Raw genomic sequence first — 19,734 nt, 5'->3', positions numbered from 1 at the left:
TAACACTACATCTAAAAAATAATTGTAAAGCTACTTTTTTGAGGTGTTTGAGTTTTACACTGTCATGCTCCAAATTCAATCAAAATTACATGGAATTGTAGATACTTTAACTCTGGGAAAGACATGTTATTCAGCATTTCATTGTACCCAGATAAGCAGTGTTCTGTCATCTACCAGGTATTTTATTGTTGATCAATTCAAACCGCCAGCTGCACCCAAAAGAGATAAACAAGGCATCAGAACAAGCTATATTATTTTACCTTCCAAGGTTATGGTGGCTAAAATATGACTTAGTGCAATCTGTGGATGCAGCTATAGTCATATATACAAATTTATATACTCTGGAAAATACACAGAAGGCACGAGATGCAAAATATAAGATTTTTAATACACAATAAATTATATTTAGTGACTTATTTTAGAAGACAGAAAAAAATAAATATTTCCAATGGCACACTTTTCTCTTTTCATTGTAATCAGACTAGGTCCATATACAGACATGGTATTGCATTTATTAAATATCTACTTAGTTTTTGTACAACAATTCTGCTTCATTTCAGCACATTGTATACACATTGTTTATCTTCTGACAACAAACAGCAATACACAAATAGCAATACTCAGGTATGTTTTAGACCATACAGAGACACATAAGCGTGATATTAAAACACTGAAACTTAACCCACAGTGAGGCAAACACAGGTGTGTTTCAGATATTTTGCAAATCTAAGTGGCACCAATAAAGGATATTATCTGATTAACCTCGGTTAACCTCTTTTGGCTTCTTGCCATGTTAACCATTTTGTCTATGTTGGCTGGGATTTTGAGAAAACAACCTCTAAACTGTCCCCAATATATGGAGAAATCCTGGAGTTCCTTTCTCACAAAAATATTTCTGGAGCAATGCACCAATTTTATACCACTTAAAGCTGAATAAAGTAAACCATGTCCACCTCCACTGATTTAAATAGCAGCAGAAAGATTTTGAGATGTATATCTCAGAATATGCACTCACAAAACCAGTCTTATCTGCTTGGCAATATACCTCAAAACAAGCAACCACAGAGCCATTCTCTGAACTGATAAAAAGCAGATCATCTGGTTTTTCTGACTGTAAAAACTCTTGTAAAATAATTGATCTGGTGACTCAAAAACTACCAGGGATCAGCAGACGAAATTGGTTCTCCTTTCAAATAAATAAATATGGTGCTTTCTAAGCAAAGACGACTTCCACAGGATACAACAGGATTGCATAAAAAGGAAAATATGCACTTTTGACCCTTAAATGAAGGGCTGTCGCTTAAGTGTGGATCATGTTAAAATGGTTTTCAGCAGGTACGAACCCAAAGGTGTTGAGGTAAAAATGGAGAGACGTGCTTGGGAAATATTGACAACTTTGTTGCTGAAGTGTATGGACAAGACGAATGAGTGAAACATGCTAAAGACAAGGCAACTGTGATCAGAAGGGCAAAACAGATGCAAATATATTTGATTGTGGAAAGTGAAAAAGGGAAGTGTGGTGTGAAGGAAGCACACAGCTATCTCCTCCTTTTACTACAAGCTGAAAATGAGCCATTGGCCAACTCTCACAATGCTGCATGGAAACATAATCCGTTTACACTGCGCTTGTTTGTTTAGTCTGAGCAACATTGTGAGTTTCCAGGAAAAGTGATTTCTTAAAAATCTGCCCTAACCATAAAAGCAAGCTACATCCAGAGATGAACTGGTCTGCACAGAAAGAAATACTTCAGCGGGTTTCATCACACCTTAAATCACTGCATAGAGGTCAGACATAGAAGGAGAACACTATGAGAACATCAAGTACCAGAGGAAATGTTGATTCTGTGTATGCAAATGACAGCAAGTTCCATTCACACTGGGCTGCACAGGTTTCAGGTCTGCAGTTCCTGCAAGCTTGTGTACATCAATAGCAAGCACACAAAGAGGGCCATCAAATGTCAAGGCCAGTGACCACACACAAATGGGACATTATCTACTGTAAAACTCACCAGCTCCATATGTGATTAGTTATTCCTCTAATGTGTAGAAAACCAAATTGGCTAATGACACCACATTCTATTACTAAAAACCCTTTCAAGTGTATTAGATGTTTAACCATGGCAGCTACAATTTCAAATAAATGATACTACTGAAAGTATATTCAAGTGTATCACAATATATTTAACTGAATTAAATCAAACTGATGAAATATAAACAGTGAAGAATTTGGTTTTTGTATCCCTGAAATGACAGCTAAAGTTAAGGCAAAATAAACAACATCCTGAAGCAGTTTCAACAAGGGTACATTCACTGGGCGAACAAGAACAATTCAAAAATTAATTTACTGACAATACTTCAATCTCCTAAATATAAAGAGGAGCAACTGGAGAAAAGTTGTTTTACAACTATCTTTAGAATAATGAGCAGCTTTAATGACAAGTTATCTCCCTACTAAGGAATCAAGGAATGTGCCAAACTCTGCTTATTAATCCTCATCTTCTTGAATATGTGACTATCATATTTGTAGTGTCAGTATGTGTTAAACAGTTTAATACAAAGAATGATGGGATCATAAGATGCAGCATCCTGTTTCACTTGTTTTCTATGAGAGTCTGCACTTTGTGGACCAGGTCTCGGGCCATCATCAGGACCTGTGGGATGTCGTGTCGCTCAGCCATTTCTAAAAAGAGACGTAAGAAATTAGTTTAGCTTGCAAGATATAACATGGTGATGTATAAGAAAATATTTCCATAAAACAATACTTTCCCTCAAACAGTTCAGCCTGGACTACTGACAATGTGTTTTAGGAGTAATGGATTATGTTGGAGACATATAACTTTTGTTACTAAGGATTTTGGGCTGTTTAATTTAGCAGACCTCGCACATGCAACATAGTCAATGTTGGAGAAAATGTAAAAGAAAAGCATAATATGACCTTCTTAACTCTTCTATTTTTGTAACTGGATATTACAATAGTATATCATGCTAAGCAAATTGAAAAACACTGATCAGTTGTCTTTTAATTCTTGATTTTCTAAATTGTACCATTTATGTCCTGTCATCTTACCATTGAAGAACTTGATGATGTCTGTGAAGTCCATATTATTTTCCAAGATTATGTCTCTATACATCTCCACAAGTGCCAGAGCAATAAAGAGCACAAAGTGTTCGGAGGAGGTGTGCTTGGCTGCCCAAATGGTTTCCCACACAGAGAACACATCGTCATACACCATTTCTGTTTGGAAGAGAGCGACAAACCAAATAAGCTTCAGTATTTTCTTTCATGTAAGATAGTAAGTTTATTTTGTGGGCCATTTAAACAAATATTATGATTCCAGCATTTCCCATCCCACCTCTTTTGAAATCAAGAAGAAACCAACGATAACAGAAGTAGAAGTGGGTGTAGTCTCCATTCTGCTGCATCAGTTCAAACAGCTCGGAGTCCAGGATCTGTTTGTATGGAGGCAAACTTTTATCATTACACTGCAGCTTGTGTGTCTGTATATATCTCTACAAGAATACAACCTGTGATAGTGCAGAATTAGAAAGTAGGAATCTGTATTTATACTGAGCTAAAGTAGAAGAAAACCAGACAGCAGGGAACAAGCCTAAAATAGTTATTTTAAAGGAACTGAGAGTTCTGTTATATTGCATTTGTTATTTGGTAATGTTGAGTAACTATGAGGTTCAGTTCTGGGAAACAGGACGTTCTTACTGTGCCATAAAAGAGTAAGAAAAGACCCACCACACATAACCTATACTTAATACTGCAAACTACGTATTGTTGTTCCACTCAGACATTACAGACAAACATTAACTCATGTGTCAGAGATCGAACACTCTAATTATACAACCAAACCTATACTTCGGGTTTCATTCATATCATATATGTATCTTCTAAAATAGACACATCACGAGGGTGTTAAAGTTCATTCAGTAGCTGTCATATAATCTTACTTTCTCATGGCTTTTTCACCAATTTCAAAAGCTATAAAAAAGGTACAAAGGATGTAGAATAAAAATGAAAAAAAAAATCTGTGTAATATGTTTTTTTGAAGCTTGAGTTGAAGTTCATTCATATAAATCCTGGTTATGATAGGTCAAATTGTGGGATGAGGAAAAAAAAGGTCTAAAACAAAGTTACATAATGTAAGTTCACATTTCACCTACTGGTGGCGTGAGAATGTTGTAGAAGCAGAAAAAAGAAAAAGGTAGAAACACTGCCTTTTTTTGCACCATCACTCAGAATCAAGTGGTATGATAGAAAAAAAAATACATGTAGTTGGATAAAAAAAAAAAGGAAAATCTTGACATATTAATGATTATTTTCAGTTTTTAGTCATACTATATAAATAAAGTATGTGGCTTGTTATAAAGTTGTAGTTCTTGCTTTTCACTTCTTTTATATCTAAACTGTATAGCAAAATATACATAATTTATCTTCCTTCAAATCAAACTTCATAGCAGTTATCAGTATCAAACAGCTTTAATATTATAGTATACATTGATTTAAAATGAACAGCAAATCAAAAGTTGCGTTGGAAAATGTTTTATAGTTGTACCTAAGCAAAACAATGCGGACATACCTGTATAAGTGAACGCATATTAGCGAAATGAGAGTCCATGGCACCACCATGAGGAAAATTCTGGTTCATCCTCTTCATCAGCTCAGTGAAGCAACTAAATGCCATTACCTCTGCAAAAGCCCCACAACACACACAGATGTTCAACAAGGTGTTTAAATAAGCATTTTATGAGCATTTCTGCAAATCTGATATGCATCAACTTTGTAATCAAAGTCTTACTGACCATCATCCAAAATAACGAGAAGAGGAGCCAGCAGATCACACATGCCCTGCACATAACCAGTGTCCAGATGCTGCCACACGTAACTGCAAAGACAACATTTCTCTGACTTTTTTTTTTGCTCGATTTTTCTTTTTGTTACAACAAACTTCTGATATATTTACCTGCACATGATGTTACGCAGCTTCTCCAGATTTTCAGAAGTGAAGTACCAATATGTCCTGTCGCACCGTCTGACATCTTTATCAATGCGATGCAAGTTGATTAAGTACATGTCCAGAGTTTCTTGCTACAGATATAATAATAAATTCAGTTAGTGTATGTTTATGATCATAAAAAAAGTATGTCATTGTCATGAGCCATGCTTACAGAATAGGTTTGTTCCTCTGAGGATTCTGCATATTTAGATACTTTGCTCATTTCCGCTGAACCTGCTTCAGTGAGCATGTTGTCCATCTCGGGCTCTTCTTCAGAAAGGCCCAGGTCAGTGACTTCAGGACTGGTGTTACAAGCTGTGTCCGGATGGTGATCTAGGACAAGGTCCTCAGCTGCCATTTTCTGTCTTTGTGCCAGGGAGACAGGAGGTGCAGCGAGACCCACCAAAGGCCTGACCTCAATGTCCTCTGAGTTCACACATGTTATCCCTGCAGGAATGTCCTCCATTTCCAAGGCAGAGGGAGAGTCATCTGAATCGGCTGTGTCTGGAGACTGCCGAGAGTGTGATGATAATGAGAGGCTGCCCCTCGATGCTGACTGAAGAGCATTCAGTACTTGTCTGACTGGAGAATTCGAACCAGGTTTCTGAAACTGAATCTCTGCTGCCTTTTTGGTTTCAGCAAAATCACAAACTGTTGCTTCTGTAATTTCAGTTATTTTAGAAACTTCTGTCTTTTTTTCACTCAGTAAATTGCTGTCTTCTTGTTCTGTAAGTGGGCAAGATGTTTCCCCTTCCAGGTCTTTGCTCTTGTTTGCCTGAAGACTCAAGGCCTGCCCAAGTAGAGGCGCCTGGAAATACTCGTTATGAATCTCAGTCTCTAGCTTCAGAACATTAGTATTCCCTGGAGCTGATTTCAAATTCATATTTGTGTCTAGTGATTTTAATACTCCATCAGTTGTTACGTCTTTACTTTCTGACTCAGATGTTTTGTTGGGCTCACCAATTTTGGTCTCGCTTTCTAATTCTGTATCCATCTTTTGCACTTCATTTTCTGCTTCTGATTCATTCAATGTAAGCTGGCTCTTCTCTCCAGCTGCTGCTTCTCCACTGAAGACTTCTGATGTTTCCGCTGTCTGCTGAGAGATTGAAGGTTCAATGTTGGACTCGTTTACATGAGAGTTGCTGTCTGATCCCGGATGCTCATCTAATGCACCTGGGGAGGAGGGGTCGCAGGAGGGAAGCTGTGGACCATCTGTGGTCTTCACTGGGCTGCCTTGCTGTGTTTCTTCTTTTTCAGCCCTGGACTCAGCCTCAACTGATTCAAATACCTAGTAGCCAGAGGAGAAAACATCATTTTTGGATCCAGTAGCAGAGAGATTGGCTAATGTTGGCTAAAGATGTCATTGATGACAGCAATAATTTATTAAGTAGTGTGTGAGACAAAACTTTAACTACTGTTATTTATGTTTATGACAATAAAAAAATAAAACTTACATAAACAATAATATTGTATTTAATAACTGCGGATTCTATATAAACCTTCAGAACAGAGGTAATCATCAGATCACTAAGTTAAAGGCGTTTTTCACAATGTGGAAATGCAAATGATGCCCATATAAATGACTTAACTAAAAAGGTTTCTTGAAAATCCATTGTGAAATTTGGTCAGATTTGATTATCCAAGTACAATACTGCTATACCATATGATACAACTCAATAACTAATGAATGAATAAACTAGTTGACACTTTGGTCATCAAGTTTCAAACCAGGGTGGTTTGAATGAAAGTCCTCAAGAGCTACATCATGGTTTACATTAAAAAAATGGTACAAAAGTCCATGTTCACAATAATCATTTCTGATGAGGCATCTTAAAGTAAAATAATCCAGTTCAGTAGAGAAAACAATACAACTACCTGTGCACTGCTGCTGGAATCACTCTGTGAGTTGGCATTCGGTTGGTCTGAGCTGCTACTCAAAGATGACTAAAGTATCAGGGAAGAGCCAAACAACAGAAGTATTAGTTGAGTTATTTTCTCATTATATAATTATTTAGCAGTTTTCTGTCATGTTTTGTCTGTTATAACAGTGGTTACACTATGAGTTTGGCTTATTTTTCTTTAAACTGGGAAAGTTAGAACTTGCATCTGTACTAATGGTGGAGTCCCGCTGTATGGGTCCCCTTTCCACACTGGCTCCAGATGAACATCGTGCGAGGGCTTCGGCATGCTTCTCCCTCTCCCGCTGACGGACGATGACCTCACAACCCTGCCACTCCTTCATAGTCTGTTCATACATGGTCCGCATCTTCTCATCAATCTTAATCAGAAAAAATGTAAAATAATATTAAGAAAAAACCCAGGTTGCTTTTATGTACCGTTACACTTAAAAAAATCACATAACAAATACCTCCAGTCTGCATTTCTCAGTCATGGTGAATTGGTAGTGTCCCAAAAGGAAGGGCCAGACCTCTTTTCGGAGTGATGGGGCCACGCCCCCAAAATACACAAGCCTGTGTATTTCCTTTTCCTCATAGGCCTAAAAAAAGGAGTTTTTATTATTATTATTATTATTATTAACGTTATTAACGTTATTATTAACGTCTTCACACTTAAATAATTTAGAAAAATATTACAGCACAGTATGTGGGAATCTTACAGAGCTGTCCTTGAGGAAACTTCCCCAGACCTCCACAGAAAGACCTCCTCGAGCATTGCAGGGTACCTCAGGGTCAACTATAGTGGTGTTGACCAATGCAGAAAGGTGTGTACGAACTGTAGACAGATGACGACAGTATGCAAGCCCTGTAGAGGAAAGATAAAACTCCTGATACTCACTAAAATAAAAGATCAAATACTGGCAGAAATGCATATCAGACTGAATGATTCCTAAAAATGTAAAAATAGGAAGAGTTGTTCATACTTACATCCATAGAATGCCCGAGAGATTATCTGGTATTTCATTGTGTCGCAAAGTAGCTTTAAAGGAGCCCTGGTAAGGATGGAAAATGACAAACTTAGTGAAGTGTAATAATCTGAATGTCAATTTGAGACGGTCCCTTGGAAGTACTTACCTTTCCTGATTGCAGCCATTAGGCAGAGAGCCATCAGAAGAGCCATTATGTGAGCAGGAGGAGCAGGAGGACTTTCTAGGGGTTGGTTGCCACATATTAACGCTCTGATCCATCAATTCCAGGGCCACTGCAGAGCACAGGAGCTCTTATCATTACTGTTGCTATTATCAGCATTACAAGCAGGATAAAGCAAGTGGCATGCCAAGAGGTTTGAATATTAAACTTCATGTCTGCAAATTATAAGACCTAAAAAAATAAATAAATAAACAAGATGGAAAAAACAAAACACGAGAGAGGATGAAGATGGAGACGTGGCAGATAAACTTTATGTCAATGCTAATGCTTCTCATTTTCGACACAACTGCAATGCGAAATGAACACAGACACTAAACACACAAGAAATTATCACAAATGTTGCAGATTAACTTTAGAGTGAAATGTATTTCAAACATGAGCAGAATATTTGCCTTGGGAAAGATGATCAATCTAAACTGAAATAGTTTTAAATGAGACATTAAGAGAGTAAAGCAATCATAGATGGAATCTCTAATGATTCCGTATCGGATCATCAAAGATAGGAAGAATAGCAAGATTACAGACACTTACTGAACTCCATCTGATTGCCAGGAAAAAGGATCCGAAACACATAATCGGTTGCTTCATCATCTTCCTTGTCTGATACAGAATCACATGAGCCGTGTGGACTCCTCCTTCGCAGTTTTGGGAAAACCTTGCCCTGTGAAGGAAAGGACATCTACTCATAGATGCTACTTTTTAAAAGTATATGAAATTGAAGTTAGTATTCCAAAAGTTCACAGTTACGGATAAACATTGCTGAAAATTAAGCCGACCTTTCCCCTCTGATTCCACAGCGGTGGGTCAAGCTGTCCATGAGGAAGCAGGCCAGTCTCTAGGCAAGTGAGAAACTGAAGCAGATGACCTCCTTTGGGGAAATGTAGAGGAGGTCTCTGGATCCCATCCTGGCTCACCAAGACTACTGTCCCACCACTGTTTACTGGAATAATAAACCAAAATAGAAGAACATTAAAAACACCAAACTCCATCGTCAGCAACTTGAGAAAAAAAAACTTAAAAGAATTCCAATACCTTGCTGATGACAGTGGAGATACACAATCTCCTCTAAACGAATTGTCATGGCATAATCCCAGTAAACACTTTAAAAAAAAAATAATAAAGACGAGTCACCGAGTGAGCTATGTAGAAACAAGAATATTTTAAACAGATCAACTCTAACCTCTTTTCAGAATCGAGCTCTCCAACATTGCCATTCATTAACTGGTTGGGTGTCCACTTTAGTGTCATAACATCTGCAGTTTGATGAAGAGAAAGGTAGCCTGGAATAGCCTCCATGTCATCTCTCTGCAAGCACAAGCAAAAGCTGATATACCTCAACATTTCTCAGGTTCAGTTACATACATGTCAATCAGAACTTGCATGCACTTCCTCAGAAAGTAAACAAATCTATTAGGATTGTTTTATTCTATCAACATTTTAATTAAAAGAAAAAAAGAAACACATACCGGCTGCACCAGGACATTGTTCTTTCCAAACAGAAGTGTGGTTCTGGAGTTTTGGTGAAGCGATTCAACATAATCTCTCACCCACATGAGAGGCCGATCATCCATGCTACCACTGGACTGTCTCTTCTGGATCTTGGAGTTTAAGGAAACATTAGATGTATTACCCGTGTGTAAACAGAAAGCTGGGGCAGTTTTTCATGATAAAGGAATCAGCACTTTGACTGTCCTACCAAGGCGGGCCTTCTGGAGGGAGAATCCTGCCGACAGTGGCTGCTGTGGATTCGGTGCCGCTGCACAAGCTCGTCTGCAGACGGATCCGTCCAGAAATGGTCTGCAGTCTTAACTTTGGTGTACTCTAAAGCACAAGGGCCAACTGTAAAACAATATCAGTAAGTTTAGAGTGGAGTTCTGAAGTAATATTGTTTGAATCTAGTAACAGTATGAGATGGTACCCAATAGAGATGCAAGGATCGGTCCATCCACAGGGTCCATCAGCATAGCTTCTTTATCATAAAATGCACTAAAGCAGAAAATGATGACACAAAAACAGACACCCAGGAGATATATCACTTTTAACGTTAGCTTCAAATGTATCCAGACACATAATTTGATGATTTAATTAAAAAATATTGATGAATGTTTTATGCAAAATTGGATTGTTCTGAAAACCATTCAAGGCAAAAATGACAGGCAGTTTTTTAATTTCATATTTAATTATACCTGCTGTTTTCCACCAAATACAGGACAATCTTGTCCAGGAGCTTTTCCATCAGAGCGGTCCGGATCCACAGGTTTTTTAAGGCTTGCGGAGGGAGGTTGGGCAACTTGGACTGCCGACTGCGTTCATTATTCAGCGAGGAATTGTTCTGCTTACTAAAGAACAGAAAAATTAACTAATTAAAACCTGAAATGTCTGTGTAGGTTATATAGAAATAGATGCAAAACAGCACATACAGTTCTGGTTGGAAGTCCACTTAGCTCATCATGCATCTTATGGCAATTTTGGCCTTTCCATAATTTCTTTGAATTGCTCTTTTCTGGTGCAGAATGAGAGCGCAACATATATCTTTTCATGTCAAAAATTATTGAAAAGTAAGTACATCAAATCCTATCATAGGTTCATTGTCTCTTAGCAGTTAGACTTTGAACTGATGCTTTTAGTAGCTACCAACAAGCTTTTGACGAAATTCTGGTTTAGTATTACTCTTCTTGGAACTAAGTCCAATTAAATTTCTTGATGGGGTGGTCACTGAAAAAGCCAAATGTTAGCCTACTATGGTCATTTACTGAGCCAGAATTAATGTGGGTTAGAGATCAATGACCAGTGTGCAAGTTTAAAAAATCTAGCTACTGGTTTCAGTTTATGCAAATTAATTCTGATGTAGTCTTCTACATCTTCATTATTCCAGTCATTGTGTGCAGCTAGTTTCAGTGCCAGCACAACAGCTAGCTGTCAGATCGTGATGCTGCTATCCCTCATGATGCTATAATTGGTGCAATGTTCTTGAGTTTCACTGCCTCCTCTTTACTCATCAAAACAACTCAATGTTTCTCAAATCTGTTGATATTTTTTTCTTTATCCATGTGGTTGTGATGGTAAAAGCGCTGATTTAAACTTAAGATTCTCAAAAAATATGTGTTGTAAATTCATTCTGTCCCCAGTAAACATTTCAAATAAATACACAAACAGACCAAAATTACAATGATATTCATGTTCATGATGAGTTTATGGAAACTTACCACTAAAATGTAAAAGTTAAAACCACAAGGTAAACTAAACAAGCCTAAAATAGAAAGAGGTAGATCATTTAACCTGTTTTCAATAAGTTGCTCCAGCTCCTGGACCTTGCGACAGAGCTCTTCAGCAGGTGAGAAGGTTTTTGCTACCTTCATAAAGAGTGCAGCAACCTTATTACTACATAGCAGGCCTGCAATACGACGCTTGAGTCCATGCAGCACACAGGCCTCTACTACAGCTATACACACACAAACACAGGGAGCTTTAATCAGTATTTGGTTTTGCTATTTGATCTATTTGATTGTATACACATTTTTTTTCTTATTTCCAAAGCACAATATAGTTGTATCTTTGAGAAGATACCTTAAATCAGTTAGTTGAAAAAGGAAACAAACAGGTGAAAGGCATGTACAGCTGGCACAAGCAGAAACAGACTAAACTCTACGCTGTCTGTGGTTGCTAGGATATGAGATAGGTGAATCACATACAATGTGTCTCACTCTCTGTTAGCATCAACACCTTTGAAAGGTGTCAGTCTGTGCTTATATATACTCCATCTGCCCACCTTATTAAATACGAATAAATATTAGGGTAAATCCTAAGAAATTATATTGTCTGAGCAAACTGTTCATGACTATTTTGGCTCTGTGAGGAAGAGATTGTAGGAGGGTGTGACAGAACATGATGTCAACAATCAATCTGTACTGTTGTGGCAAAGGTTGGGCTTCACAATATGGTTTATAGATGCTTTAATATCACACCTGTTTAATTTAAAAACAAAAAGGATTAACTATTTACTACCTTTCTATGACATCTTTTGTAGCCTGTTCTTAAGTTAAAGTCAAAGATTAAAATGGTAGAAAGGCATAGATTAGTTTGCCATGCAATAAAAACAGGCTGCCGAAAAACATTTACCACAGAAAGATATAACGTGGCTGCTGTCTGCATGCACAAATTTCCTCGTTACTGCCTCCTCCATGATTTGTTTCACCTAAAGGAGAGAAGTACAGGGTGAGACAAGTCTTAATCAGTCTGACACAGTTACATAAGGTGACAAAGAGAAGCACAAGAGTGTAAGAGATGTGAGAATGCATAACAGGTTGTTATGGTGAAGCATCAGCACGTTCCCTGAAGACATTTCTCCCAATCACAGTTTATGGCATAATGTATACACATGCTAAGTCAAAGGAATTATGCAGCTGGCTAGGGAGAATGGGAATAAAGTCCTCAACAGCTTAACTGGTCAGAATATCTGTGATTTGAGTCCAAAATCTTAAGGGTGACTATACAGTGTTTCTTGTACAAGGCTGACTTAAACAATTTAACTTCTACTGAGCTGCTATAACTTAGTTCTGAGCAAAATGAGCTTTCTGTTTGGTGGACCATTAAATCTTGTATCCACTGTTTAGTGCTTTAAAAGCACAACTAATGGTATTTCTTGAATTTATCAGGTTGGAGTTCTACTTTCATAACCTCAACTTTCACACGAGATGTATACCGGCCCTCTCAGTTAGAAATGTTCTATTCCTACATTCCCAAATGCAACAGGTTAGGTAGTAGGCTACTGCATTTCTAAGATGGTAGAGCAGAAGCAGAAGAAGCAGAAGACAACATTTGAGTCCCTGGTATGAGACAAACTGAATTTACAATAAGGGACTATAATGCATCATACAATAAGATCCACCAGTCTAGGTAAATCTAAGTAAATACTGGGCGTATTTTATCTGATGAGATAAAGTTCTTCCCGAGCTGCAGAAAACACAACTGTCTTTTTTACAATGGATAAATCCTTCCCACGACTAGTACACTGACCTTAGCAAGATAATTTGATCTGTTCTCAATTTCATTTAATGAAATATCTGCTTTTTATACAAGCTCACTGTAACATCTGTTATTATCCACCTATCCAAAGAAACAAAGTGAATATGACTGTCCTCACAGCACTGAGCATCATGTTCTGTGCTGAAACCCCCCAAAGATCCAGCAATTAATGTGGCTACAGCAGCCAGAGACCAGCATTGTTTTTATCGTTCTTGATATGAATGATCAGGATGTTTTGTAATAACCTATAGCAATTTGAGAGGAGAAAATCTAAAATCTCATCCTAAAAAATCATTTACTTCATCAATATGTTTGGTTTTAAAAATATATATTCTAGCTAAGCCCCTCCCTGCTGCAGGATCTGAAGAAGAGCCATGGATATTTTTTTCTTTTCGTGGGAAGCAATGAGTCACAGGTGAGGGCGAGTAGGAACACAATAAGAAGTCTGGAAGTGCAGGCACCCTGAGAAATGGCTGAAACATCCTGTTGTCTTCAGCTGTAGCTGTTTTGATGCATCGTGTGATCTATCCTTTGCGCAGATTCGTGTCCAAATGTTTTCATCAAGCACCCTTGCTGAATTATACTTTTTTGAAATGGCTGTTAGAGCACACTTCAATGAACAGATGGCAAGGTCACACCTTTAAGTAATAAGATGCTTGTTAACAGGAATGTTAATCTGTGGGTAATTTTTTTTTCAAATGAACACAACAAAACACAAGTTTCACGTTATTAAAAAGAAATGTGTCAGCCATGGCTCCTTAAACGTGTAGGTTTCTCTATCGATTTAAAACCTTCATCATCAGAAGGCTATTATCGTCATCATTATCATCACCATCATCGTCATCCTCATCATCTTCTTATGACAGTCTGCCAATAGTGAAAAAACAACCCTGTTATTTCTTTTTTACTGATCCTTATAATATCCGTTTTTGTTGTTATGCAAGGTAAATGGTGTTGTATGCTATCATAAACAGGCCTGTGGCGTTGTCGGACCCGCTGAGCGATATGTCCACACACACATGCATGCACTAATGCAAGCCCATAACCCCGCTATGCATGAGCCGGAATGAGATTAAAAGAAATAAAAACGCAACAAACCTCCTTTTTCACATTGCGCAGCAGTTTCTGACGCGTCTCGGCTTCTGTCACGGGAAAAAACATGATGAATATGCTGAGCAGATGCTGTCTAGGAGATTAATGGTGATATGCGACAGCGGCCGTACCTCCCATCGCTCCGGGCACGGTGTGTGTGGCGGCTGACACGCGCAGCTTTCTGCAGAATTTCGCGAAAGCTATTTAGACAAGACGACGCTACAGCAGAAGGTCTGAGATGTAGCTTCTATGTGCTATAAACGACTAAATTAAACCTATCTGCTACTTCGAGGTGAACCACCACCCCTTTAAAGTCACAGCGACATATTAACGCCAACGCCGATACACGCAAAAGCTACAATTTGCTTGGACAATCGCCAACACCCCCCAACGCACACACACACCACAAGTATTAGACATATTTTGTCAGCTTAGAAAATTTCTTGTCACATTTCCTTTAACTTTAGGAAATTAAAATATACTACTTGAAAAAATAAAGGGAACACTAAAATAACACACCCTAGCTCTGAATGAATGAAATATTCTTATTAAACACTTTGTTCTTCACATAGTTGAATGTGCTGACAACAAAAATCACAAAAAAATTATCAACAGAAATCAAATTTATTAACCCATGGAGGTCTGGATTTGGAGTCAGACTCAAAATTAAAGTGGAAAAACACACTACAGGCTGATCCAACTTTGATGTAATGTCCTTAAAACAAATCAAAATGAGGCTCAGTAGTGTGTGTGGCCTCCATGTGCCTTTATGACCTCCCTACAACGCCTGGGCATGCTCCTGATGAGGTGCTGGATGGTTTCCTGAGGGATCTCCTCCCAGACCTGGACTAAAGCATCCACCAACTCCTGGACAATCTGTGGTGCAACATGGCGTTGGTGGATGGAGTGAGACATGATGTCCCAGATGTGTTCAGTTGGATTCAGGTCTGGGGAACGGGCGGGGCAGTCCATAGCATCAATGCCTTCGTCTTGCAGGAACTTTCTGACACACTCCAGCCACATGAGGTCTAGCATTGTCTTGCATTAGGAGGAACCCAGGGCCAACCGCACCAGCAAATAGTCTCACAAGGGGTCTGAAGATCTCGTCTCGTGACTTAGTGGCAGTCAGGCTACCTCTGGCGAGCACATGGAGGGCTGTGCGGTCCCCCAAAGAAATGCCACTCCACACCATTATTGACCCACTACCAAACCGGTCATGTTGGAGGATGTTGCAGGCAGCACATTCTCCATGGCATCTCCAGACTCTGTCACGTCTGTCACATGTGCTATGTGTGAACCTGCTTTCATCTGTGAAGAGCACAGGACGCCAGTGGCAAATGTGCCAATCTTGGTGTTCTCTGGCAAATACCAAACCTCCATGATGTTGGGCTATAATCACAACCCCCAGTTGTGGACATTGGGCCCTCATACCACCCTCATGGAGTCTGTTTCTGACCGTTTAAGCAGACACATGCACATTTATGGCCTGCTGGAGGTCATTTTGCAGGGTTCTGGCAGTACTCCTCCTGTTCCTCCTTGCACAAAGGCGGAGCTAGTGGTCCTGCTGCTGGGTTGTTGCCCTCCTACGGCCTCCTCCACGTCTCCTGATGGACTGGCCTGTCTCCTGGTAGCTCCTCCATGCTCTGGACATTATGCTGACAGACACAGCAAACCTTCTTGCCACAGCTCACATTGATGTGCTATCCTGGATGAGCTGCACTACCTGAGCTACTTGTGTGGGTTGTAGACTCCTTCTCACGCTACCACTAGAGTGAAAGCACCGCCAGCTTTCAAAAGTGACCAAACATCAACCGGAAAGCATAGGAACTGAGAAGTGGCCTGTGGTCATCACCTGCAGAACCTCTCCTTTTTTGGGGGTGTCTTGCTAATTGCCTATAATTTCCACCTGTTGTTTATTCCATTTGCACAACAGCATGTGAAATTGATTGTCAATCGGTGTTGTTTCCTAAGTGGACAGTTTGATTTCACAGAAGTGTGACTGACTTGGAGTTACATTGTGTTGTTTAAGTGTTCCCTTTATTTTTTTGAGCAGTGTATGATCAAGTACAGATACAAAGGAACAAAAATAAGACATAAAATGTAGAGGAAAATTTTCATATAATTACAAAACTATCAAAATGGACCATAAAAGACAGAAATAATAAAAACAAAAATAAAGAAATAATGACAGCTAAAAATTAAACATAAATTATCACAAAAAAAAAAAACATAAAATATTAGTATTGCAAATTTCATAGTCTGTGTGAAGCCCAAAGGGACCAAATATTGACACCCAGGCACTCACTGCCCTCCTGGTAAAATAACAAGAATTAAAGTGTTTTCCCCATCAGGGTAATTCTATTTTATTAGTAAACCACATCTTAAGGACCTGTTCCTTTCAAAGAGCCGTTTGAGAATGGCTCGTTCTTAGTTATTCATTTATTTATTTAGAATTCAGTCAGGGGTAACTATTTTTATCAAGAAAATTGTAACTTGTAACAGTTATATAAGGTAAGATTTTAAATAGAATCATTGATTTAATTTCATTTGACTTTGGTTTTCATTGTAATCAGTCCATAAGGTGGCTCTACATCTCCATGCTTTGACATTGAGATCACTATTTTGGATTTCCCTCACCAAAAAGCGTTGTAGCTCAATGAAAAGGTTAAAATTAACGTCCATGTCAAACAATTTTCATTTTTAGTAAAGAAAAAAAATTCAGTATATGAAAATAGCAAATAAAGATATATATATGTTATATTGTTACATCCACACCAGATTTAGTTGGGTCTACAACACCCTTTGCACTCTACAGATTGCAGATCATTTAAACCTGTTCCAGTCACTCCCCAGATTTATATTACCCACACCTGTGTCCTATTAACTCACCCTGCTATATAAACCCCAGCACCAAGTTCACTCCTTGTCGGACCTCGTTTGCGCAAACTTGGACTCTTCCTTTCACTCTTCCCGGTTCTGCGGTTTTTGAATTTTGTCTACTGCTTCGCTAAAGGCAGTAAGACAACTCCTTCTGTTTGTATATGTCGAATAAAGCATGTTAAACTATCTCTTGTCTCCGAGAGGGGTCCTTGCAATATATATATATATATATATATATATATATGTATATATGCGTGTGTGTATATATATATATATGAAAAAAAATAAAATAAAAAGACTTGAGTGACACCAGTGGAAATTTTTGTAAACATTTTGGATAAATCTCACAGTATTTGTTTCCAAACAACATTTTCTGTGAATGGAGCATGTTGGACATCAGAATCATATGATTGCACACACGTGACACGTGAAGGCAAGGTGGAAAATTTGTAAATAAACAGAATGGCTCAGAAATGAATGGCTCACAGCTGTGACTTGGTTCCCACTGTTCATTTAAAAGAGCTGTTCAAAACAATTGATTCTCTCATGAACGTCACATCTCTATTTTGAATACATCGCCAGCAATGGATTGGCTCTATGCTTATGATCATTTCAGCTGAAGGCTTTGGACCTAAAGTGACTGGTATTTTGAACTGTTCATGATTCCCTCAACCTTGATTGAAGCTCCAGTTCCAAATGAAGAAAAGCAACCCCCAAGCATGATACTTCCACTACTATGTTACACTGTAGGTATAGTGTTTTTAGGTGATGCTTTTTTTTTATTTTTTATTTTTTTTATTTTTCACCAAATGTTCCTTTATGGAATTTCAACAATGATATCCCTTTCATCCTTTGTCTGCGACCATGCCTTTTGCTATAGCCATTTACTATATTTTACTGATTAAATGTCAGGAATATCTTACAAAGATGGCTGAACTTTCCTTCCATCCATCCTTTTTCTACCGCTTATCTGGAATCGGGTCGCAGGGGCAGCTGCCTAAACAGGGAAACCCAGACTTCCCTCTCCCCAGCCACATTTGCCAGCTCATCCGGGTGGATCCCAGGCCAGCCAAGAGATGTAGTCCATCCAACATGTCCTGGGTCATCCCTTGGGTCTCCTCCACGTGGGACGTGCCTGGTACACCTCACCAGGGATGCATTCTGACCAAATGCCACTTCATCTGGCTCCTTTCGATGTGGAGGAGCAGTGACTCTACTCTGAGCCGCTCCTGGATAACCAGGCTTCTCACCCTGTCTCTAAGGGAGAGCCCGGCCACCCTGCAGAGAGAACTAACTTTGGCCACTTGTATTTGCGATCTCGTTTTTTCGGTCACTTCCTACAGCTCGTGACCATAGGTGAGAGTAGGAATGTAGATCAAGAGCTTTGCCTTTTGGCTCAGCTCCTCCTTCACTATGACAGACCGATGCAGAGTCTGCATCACTGTAAACTCTGCATCGATACACCTGTTGATCTCCCACTCCATCCTTCTCTCACTTGTGAACAAGACCCTTAGATACATAAAATTCTCCACTTAGGGCTGGACCTCATTCCCGACCTGCACTCCACCCTTTTCCAGCTAAGAACCATGGTTTTGGATTTGGAGGTGCTGATTCTCATCCCCGCCACTTCACACTCGGCTGTGAATCGCTCTAACAAAAGCTAAAAATCACAGCCCAATGAAGCCAACAGAACCACATCATCTGCAACAAGCAGAGACCCAATCCTGAGGCAACCATACCAGATACCCTCAACACCTCGGCTGAACCTAGGAATTCTGTCCATAAAAATTTTTAACAGAATCGGAGACAAAGAGCAGCCTTGGCAGGGTCCAACCCTCACTGGAAGCAAATCTGATTTACTGGATCAAGCTCTGGCACCAGTCATTCAGGGACCAGACAGCTTGTACAAGGGGGTCCGGCACTCCATACTCCTGGAGCACCCCCCACAGGAGTCCCTGGGGGACATGGTCGAACGGCTTCTCCAAGTCCACAAAGCACATGTAGATTGGTTGAGCAAATTCCCATGACCCCTCCAACACCCTGAAGAGGGTATAGAGCTGGTCCACTGTTTCACAACTGGGACAAAAACCACACTGCTCCTTTTCAATCCAAGGTTCAACTATCAAACAGACCCTCCTCTCCAGGACCCCTGAATAGACCTTACCAGGGAGGTTGAGAAATGTGTTCCTCCTGTAGATGGAGCACACCCTCCGATCCCCCTTTTTGAAGAGGGGAACCACCACCCCAGTCTGCCAGTCCATGGGAACTTTCCCTGATGTCCATGCAATGCTGCAGAGGCATGTCAACAAAAACAGTCCTACAGCATCTAGAGCCTTAAGAAACTCCAGGTGGATCTCATCCACCCCCGGGACCCTGCCACTGAGGAGCTTTTTAACCACCTCTGTGCCCTCAGACTCAGAGATAGGAGAGCCCATGCCAGGGTCCCCTGACGCTTCTTCAGTGGAAGATGTGTCATGGGATTGAGGAGGTCATTGAAGTACTTCCTCCACCAACCCACAATGTCCAGACTGAGCTCTGCTTCCCCCTCCTGAGCCACTGGATGGTGGACCAGAATCTACTCGAAGCTGTCTGCAAGCCATTGTCTATGGCCTCTCCAAAATCCTCCC

General features: G+C 39.5%; 1 protein-coding gene across 2 annotated transcripts; it reads right to left on the bottom strand.

Moving 5' to 3' along the window:
• Nucleotides 1-377: 377 nt before the first annotated feature.
• sgsm1b (small G protein signaling modulator 1b) lies at nt 378-14,521 on the bottom strand. Of its 2 annotated transcripts, XM_041970715.1 has the most exons (25): nt 14,359-14,521; nt 14,234-14,277; nt 12,230-12,305; nt 11,390-11,552; nt 10,297-10,449; nt 10,029-10,096; nt 9,807-9,949; nt 9,577-9,708; nt 9,291-9,415; nt 9,143-9,210; nt 8,887-9,050; nt 8,642-8,771; nt 8,036-8,162; nt 7,889-7,953; nt 7,621-7,766; nt 7,372-7,500; nt 7,108-7,281; nt 6,879-6,947; nt 5,176-6,291; nt 4,971-5,095; nt 4,810-4,892; nt 4,587-4,696; nt 3,354-3,450; nt 3,068-3,235; nt 378-2,680 (listed from the first exon to the last, which is right to left on the bottom strand). In XM_041970715.1, exons 1-25 carry the CDS (start codon nt 14,363-14,365, stop codon nt 2,592-2,594), a joined length of 3,771 nt encoding a protein of 1,256 aa, XP_041826649.1. In that variant the 5' UTR covers nt 14,366-14,521; the 3' UTR covers nt 378-2,591. The 2 variants fall into 2 exon arrangements, with proteins under 2 accessions (XP_041826649.1, XP_041826648.1); XM_041970714.1 differs by lacking the exon at nt 14,359-14,521 and having other exon boundaries at nt 14,234-14,350.
• Nucleotides 14,522-19,734: the final 5,213 nt, after the last annotated feature.

This window comes from Melanotaenia boesemani, chromosome 19 (assembly GCF_017639745.1).
Source record: "Melanotaenia boesemani isolate fMelBoe1 chromosome 19, fMelBoe1.pri, whole genome shotgun sequence".
NCBI classification, from domain to species: Eukaryota; Metazoa; Chordata; class Actinopteri; order Atheriniformes; family Melanotaeniidae; genus Melanotaenia; species Melanotaenia boesemani.
The sequence above is the reverse complement of the archived record's forward strand: the minus strand, read 5'-3'. Positions and strand labels throughout refer to the sequence as shown.

Bases quoted from the DNA above. Each gene is read 5' to 3' on its own strand.
- sgsm1b (XM_041970714.1), bottom strand. From the start codon at position 14,296: ATGTTTTTTCCCGTGACAGAAGCCGAGACGCGTCAGAAACTGCTGCGC. The intron at 10,097-10,296 runs GTATAATTAAAT...TTTCTGCTTTAG, and splicing joins TATTTGGTGGAAAACAGCAG to TGCATTTTATGATAAAGAAG. The intron at 9,416-9,576 runs GTATGTGTTTCT...TTGTGCTTGCAG, and splicing joins ACAATGTCCTGGTGCAGCCG to AGAGATGACATGGAGGCTAT.